The sequence below is a fragment of the Austrofundulus limnaeus genome, unplaced genomic scaffold (assembly GCF_001266775.1).
Source record: "Austrofundulus limnaeus strain Quisiro unplaced genomic scaffold, Austrofundulus_limnaeus-1.0 Scaffold42, whole genome shotgun sequence".
NCBI lineage: Eukaryota > Metazoa > Chordata > Actinopteri > Cyprinodontiformes > Rivulidae > Austrofundulus > Austrofundulus limnaeus.
The window spans coordinates 176,444-184,050 of NW_013952444.1; the positions used below are offsets into that span (position 1 = coordinate 176,444).

The 7,607-nt window shown below is 39.1% G+C and overlaps 1 protein-coding gene across 1 annotated transcript in view; it reads right to left on the bottom strand.

Annotated features, from left to right (window-relative positions):
- Positions 1-6,805, bottom strand: part of prkci (protein kinase C, iota) — a gene marked incomplete at its 3' end in the record, with an annotated part of 21,629 nt that extends 14,824 nt beyond the window's left edge. The window contains 1 exon segment of the mRNA XM_014007409.1: positions 6,458-6,805. Within this exon segment, the coding sequence (XP_013862863.1) occupies positions 6,458-6,540 (83 nt within the window).
- Positions 6,806-7,607: the final 802 nt, after the last annotated feature.

Genomic DNA, 7,607 nt, shown 5'->3' on the forward strand with positions numbered 1-7,607 from the left:
ATAAATAAGTCTGTGAGAGGGATGCAGGCAAACTAAAACAGAAATATTTATAAACTGTTTAACTAGATTACTACAGTCCATCTGGGAGAGAGTAGTATTTCATCACATTACTGCTTTTTTAAGGTCAAACACATCAAGAAAACAAAAACAAATATAAAACCTCTCTGTGGACAGAATAAAGCAAAGTCTCGTCTTGTAACAGGTTTTAATAGTGTTACCAAAAACAAAATAAAAATAAATAAATAAAAACCTTAAGAGCCAGAATCTCTCAGTAGCTACTGATTGTCAAAGTTACTAATATCTTTGGCTGTATTTACTTAAGTTCCTTGGCTAGAACTCAGTCAGTTTGACAGATATTGAAGTAAAATTTGGTGTGGTAGTTGCAGAGATTCATCTTCAACATATTCTGAACACATCAGTCCTCTCACTGTGTTATAGCCTGATCTCATGCTGAGAGCGCGCTCTGATTGGTTAAAGCACATTGGTCAGTGCTTTCAAGCATAACCCTATGTGAGATGAGCTACGAATGAATATTGTATCAGATTGTGTGTAATTTCTCGATTAATAACTAACTGTTTGGTCCAGACAAGAGTGGGCTCATGGGCTGTTTGTTGACAGTCTCTTAATTTAAGAGAAACTGAACCACTCCCTTTTTAAACCCTAAAACTGTTGAGAGGGGGATCGTCTATTCATTATTTTTTTAATCACAGCAGGAGGATTGATGAGACCTGATGGCAGCTTTCTGGCCCAACTCTGTTTACAACCTGAAGTTGGAGGATGGACGAGGCAAATACAAGCTTATAGACGTCCTAAGGCGACAGAAGTCTGAGTTCAGGAGGCTGTGATTGTGGTGAATGAGGAAAAAATGAGGAGACGGAATTATCACAACTCAAAAAGACCAACGCAAAGATGTGTGAATAAAAAGTGAATGCTGTTCAAATTCTGTCCAGGCAACTGGGAAGCAGGCCACAAAGAGGAAGACCACTTCCTGCCACCGCTAAAGACGGACTCTGTTTTTCATCAACGTGGGAGCTTTACCACAGGAGAATAAAAACCAAACACTTGGAGTAAACAACACTCTTATTCAAGGACATCTAGCGTACAAGGACTACAGTGTGTAAGGTCAGCGTAGGGTCAGTATATGCATTCAACGGATTTATTAGCTGATAATCCAATTTCACATTAATGTTGAGCACTGAAATTGGCATGTCGTAATGCAGCTTCCACACGGACAACAGTAAAACTGTCTGACTGAAAATCCAAGACAAAGAATGAATAAAACACTCTGAGCAATAAAACGCTGACGTTAGGAGTCAGTCTAATGGCTGCTTTCACTCCCATTCTTTTCTCACCCTCTACCTCTTCCCTGTTAGTGTTAATCACTGCCTTGGATGGGGGAGGAAAAGACACTCAGACAAAAGTCTGACCTCACCTTCGGGCCTAGCTCTACTTCCTCCTAAAGCCCTGATAACAAGCGAGTACACATATAAACCCTTACTTTACAGTTCCCACATTGGAGACTCCCTTTGTTGTGTTTAACCGGACCAGAGTCCTGATAGTTCATTAAATACTCCGGTTAAATTTTAGCCATGTTTCAGGGGTTTTAAACGACTTCTTGTACAACAAGCTCGGCTCTGAGCAGCGAACAATGAAAGTGTCAAGACTACAAAAAGTAAAAACATGCAGAAAGCAGGGCAGTAATTTAGTTTTCCTCTCCAGAACTGGCTTTACAAGTTCTACAGCAGAACCAAACTCTTTTTTTTCCCTTGACAAGTTTAAAATACCTTGAAAACAAATTTGTTGACAATCTAATCAAGCAAAAGTCAAGCTAGTGTGATTATTTATATAAAGCTTAATTAATCAATTTACTAATTAGCTGATTTTCTAGTAATTAACCTATTACAGACAATGTCAGGTGAGCACTAAATGAATAATAATCAGAATGTTTTGCATGTTTTTGATAAATAACAAATTAGCAGATGTTTAGTTTTCTAACATTATACAAAATTACTTGGTAAATTAATAAGTCTGTTTGTAAGTCGTTACATTAATTTGATAATTAAAAATGTGTTATGTAATTATAAAATCAATTATGATTCCCCCCTCCCCCATTCTTTAACATAAAAATATGATGGGTCACATAAGAACTGAGCAACGAGACATATTCTTTAAAAACACAACTAAAAGACAAAATGAGGTAATAAATGCATGTTTCTCATTTTCACTTTTGATTATACACATTCAAGTTTTAGTCAACTAATAACATAGGAACAGCATTCATGTTTACCTAACTAGAAAGGCAAAAATGCACAGATTTTCTGAAAAGTGCTGTTTATCTCAATGGTAAAACATGCAAATGACTCCACCATAAACAAATATACAGTAAGTAAAAGGCAAGCATGCTGCAGGATTTGTAATGGCGACTAGACAGAAGGACTGTGCTGTGAGCGATGACTACAAGCTTATCACTGATGAACAAGAAGCAGTGGCATTCCAAGCAGACCTGGCATTCCTCCACAGTACAACTAAATTAAGCGGGGGTGGGGGACTCGCTTTGCTGACCTATGCTTTGGACGTCTTAATTGCCAAGCTGCAGACCTGCCTGCCTCCTCTCCATGAAGTCATTCGTCACTGGTGACTGCTGAGGCAAAACAAGGGGTCGGGGTGCCTCTCTGAGCTTCCACGAACACCCAGGACCATCCGTCTCACCGTCAATCTCTGCCAAGCACGATTACGTCCCCCCCACAACATAAACAGGGCACTTTCCACAATTAAACTACCCAGAAGTGACTGAAACAAGGTTTCCGGTCGCAGCCTGTCCTCAGTAATGAAAAATAGCTTTGCTGGAGCTTCTCTGCAGGATGTTGTGGCCTCCAGGCAACACGGCCCACCTGCAGGGGTATACAAGGGAGGGAGCTCACCAAATACACTCCTGCCAGGCCTACGGACAAGGTCGCTAGTAATAAAACACACTGTATTACACAAGCAAAACAACACACTGAATTTGTTGTAGCCATATCTGAGAATGTGATAAAAACTCAGCAGACATCAGTGGGAGTGTGTACATTTTAGAGATTAGCAACGACTAAAACAGCCTAACAGAAGTAAAGGAGGGAGGAAACTTATTACCTGTAAGTTGGACCGCTTTACTCTTAATGTGATTTTTACTGACAGTAGGAAATATATCACGGTGAGCCGATGACAACAAAACTGTCAGACATGAATAATAATAAGCTCAAAAACATGGTCTAAAAACTGCCAAACACTCCTAGAAGCTGGATCGGAGCCCTCCGGGCCTCAGGAGCGACAGAGGCTGGACAGCCACATGACTTTGTGGATCGGTGCTTTCAAAAAGAGAGTCAACAATATGACAAGGAACTCTTCCCATGTTTAAACAAAGTTGTGCCTTCAAGCAGTGATGAAGACGGCGGTCTTTGACAAAAGGCAACTTCTTCTAAAAGAGAAAAAACTGAATTGCTCCATCGAGCTGATGTAATCCCAGTCTCCTGCCAAACAACACGACTTATTCAGGAATCCTGAAGCCGATGCGGCACAAGAGGGGACTAGTTTAGGTCAAATGTTGGCAGGGCTGCGTAAACATATTTTTTAAAGCCCGATATGATGAAAGTCGCAGACAGGTATGTGCTTTCTTGTTGAGTGCTCCCCCTCAAGTAAGCTATTGTTTTGAGCCTCGGGTTAAATTTTGAGTGATTTTTTTTTCTAATTTGTAATTAAGTTCAGACTCATCCTGATCTGACTGATAAAACTCCAAGCAAGTCTTGTTAAATGTGATAAGATTGATAAACAGCAACACTGTGCACGTTTCAGCATCTTCAACAAGCTAAAAATGTTTCGTTCAGTTTTCTATTGCCACAGACTTTTAGCTTTTTGCAAAAATGCTGCAGATAGAGCTAATTCATCAAAATCTTTAGGGAAAAATGTTTCTACTCTTCTGCAGTGTCTAAAGTTTTTAAGCATGAATACGCTCACTATCAGCAGCGAATCATGTGAACTCTTCAGACCCTCAGTCTGAGTAAATGAAGAGGTGCCTGAGAAACTGAGGCTGCTACAAGCTGACACCAGTCTGCACGTGCCGCCACAAATGCAAATCAGAGTGAATGGACTGAGATAGTACAACAAAAATACAGCCAGTCACACTATAACTGAATTATACATCTTTTTTACAGACTAAAAGGATGTTGACACATTCATTAAAAAAGTGAGCTGATGTTAAGTTTCATTTAGATTTTTAAACGCCCTGTTTACGACTGAACCATCTCTCTTTTTATCCCCATGCTGAGTGCAGCAAATCAACGTGAAAACCCCTCGCATTTACACTGCAGTCCTGTGCTTACTGAATGCACTGTAGTTTCAGTGCTGCAGGTTTCATCAGGAAGGGCAAAACAATTGCCAAATTCAAGTACACTTGACGTTGCCACCCATGAAGAAAAGAAAAACAAAAACGTTTCGACGGGCACACTAAACTGAGCCTGAGAAGCGCTCTCAGAAGAAATCTTTCTTTTACTCCATCCGGCCACACTAGCATCTCTTCGCCTTCATATCAATATTACCACCTGATAACAACGATGATCAGGCCAGTGAACTCTCTTCAGCTGACGGGTAGACAAAACACAATCCTGTCATCACAGGGCTCCAACACATTTCTTTAATATTATACTTTTCCAAGATAAAATTCACATTTTTTTCTGTGCAGTTTCAGGTTATTTCTCAACCAATCTGGCCTGTAAATACGCAGTGCAGTGGGGAATGGCATCCGTGATGATGGGCCTGTTTACCACAATGTTTAAGGTTTCTTGAATACAACATGAATATTGTTTTGTAAAAACTGTTCAAATTCAAGTAAAACAGAAAAAGCAACATATCTTAGCTTGGTTTACCAAGCATTTTACATTAAAAATCTAGCTATATCTATCTTTTATATGTAATAAATTTAAATTTTTTTCTGCTTGTTTGAGCTTTTTTTTAAACTGAATTTTGTACAATGAATACTTTTTTAAAAGACTACTCAAATCCCTGACCCGAGCAGCCCAGACCCCATGAGACATTGACCCTTGACCTCTGTCGGTCCAGCAACAAGCCATCAGCATCTGATCGGTTCTAAAACAGTCGTTTTCATACATTTAACTTCTTTGCCCAGCAGCATCATATCTCCCAGGAGATCGATGAGATCTGATCAACTTTGCAGATCACCCTTTCTGATTGTGAATCCTACAAGCACAGCAACACCGAGACCTGGTTGTACTGCGTTTCCTCTTGGGTACATAGCTGAGATTCTTCAGCAGAAAATGTCTGAAATACTTCGGATGCTTTTGTTTGTGGGACAGCTCCAAATGATCACCACTCATGACTGAGCTCCTGAGGTGTGCCGCATCACCTGTGAAGAATACAACAGGTCTGGCTGAGGTGACTTGCACTACACGTTTTTCAGGCCTCCAATCAATGACTCCATCGGAGGCACTGAGGGAGAGTGTGTCTAAACGCTGCGATCAATGACCCATCAGTTCAGGTTTCATCCTAAAACACCCATGTATTACATATACATATGTTCAGGGTCTTTTGTTGGACTTTCACCAGAGTTTGCTTTCCTAAAAGCCTTGTTTACATTTGTGTAAATGCCTTGTTATGACAAGGTTTGAGCTGTGAACGTGTAATAAAGGAAATATAATGCATTTATGGTAAACAAAAAGATGTGTAAGCAACATTTCTGACAGCTTCTCAACACGTATGGACGCAAAAATGTCAAGTATGTGCTCCTTCCAGGTTCTAAAATGTAAATTTAGGTTCCTCACTTTCATGTTTACTGAAGTGTGAGGGCTGGGAACAAATAAGGAACCATACTTTAACAATTATGTATTGCCTGTATAATAAAAGCCAACAGCTTTAATACTAAAGGCCTTTTTTTACATATATAATCGCTTCATTTTGATTATTTGGCGATTTTCTAGACGCTCTCTCTCCTGTTTTTACTCTACTGCTAAAAGATGTATGTTTCATCGCAGCATACACACATAGAAAATACAATTTAACAAGTAAAAACTTTGAAAATTAAAAAAAAGAAAAGAAAAACAAAACAACTAACTATTCTTATCAATCTCAGCTGAAGACAGCCATGGTTAGCAACTGCTAGCTTTTAGAGCTGACAGAGAAGATAAAGATTTTAAAGTAAAAAAAAATATATCCCTGGTCTCTACATGAAACATGAGTTTAGTGTCTGGATAAAGCATTTTATAATTTCCACAAAAGGACGAGTTTTACAGCTGACAGGACGTCTAGACTTTCATACGATCAGCCGCTTAAGTTTATCGAAACCTGCTGATAACCAACATTAGCCGTTAGCTTAAGCTAGCTAGAAGGTTAGCGACCAAGTCTTAAAACTTGACTTTGTTACTTTACTGAAAATACTGACAACACGGAGGGATACGCAGAGAGTTCTCACCCTTTATAATAAGCCTTGACCCGGACTTGGTGGGAATTTTCGCCGGGGTGGGACATGGTGCTGTCCCGCAACGTCGGCATCATCAGCTCCGCTTCTCCCGACTCACCGATACCCTCTTCCTTCCCTCTTCAACTCCGCTCACCACGCCCGGAAACGCGTTGACTGAAAAGTCCCTCGACAGAGGAGCGACTTAATTGGGACAGCGGTACTAAAAAAACAAAGACGGCGGCCTTCCCTGGTCAAACAAAATTAACATGTAAAGTAGAGGTAAACTTGCGGGGTCCGCCAAGCAACTCCCTACCGCAAAGGCCTAACGGCGGACGATACCATTAGCGGAATGTTTAGGGTGGCGCACCTAAAGGCGTGCACCCTGACGCAAAACAAATAATAATACATACACAGTGTTCACAATGTTATAACAATTTTTTTTGTCAGTACCACTCAAAAATGCATGCAAAACAATAAAACGTTTTTGGGAAGTCAGACAAAAATACTTTCGCAGGACTAATCCAAAGCAAGCTCGAGCTGTAGTTACGTGCTGCCTTCACGTTCCAACATTAAAGTCGGGAATTTTAAAGGCGTGTTTCTCTTCCAAGTTCTCGAAATAAAATATAAAATAACAACAATAATAATAATAATAATAATAATAATAATAATAGAAGAGGTGTATGCTGTTTCAAAATTATTTTAAAAGCTACTGATTCAGAAAACTCACGTTTTTGTCAGATTTATAATAAAGTCAGTATTTTGAGGTAAAATAGTCAACATTCTGAAAAAAAAAAGTGTTTTGACTTTGGCCCTAATCCTTGTTAGTAATTAGGTAAACATCGTGTAAAATGAGCATTTTAGAATGTAGCATTTAATTGTTTTTTCTAGCTTTTGTTTAAAAAAAAAATCCTGTGTGGAAAAAAAAAGCACAATTAATTGTGTTGTACTTCAATGAACCACCAGCAGAGGGGATCCAGTCTAACTTTACTGTCCATTTTATTCAGCATGTTTCCACAATTTATTCTGACAAATATTTGCTGACTACTTTTAACTGAAATCAATAAACAGGATAAGCAAGTTTATCTAAAAACTTGAATATATACTGTGAGTTTGTTTACAAGAGAAGACTGCTGTTTGAAAAACAAACAAAAAAGAATAAAAT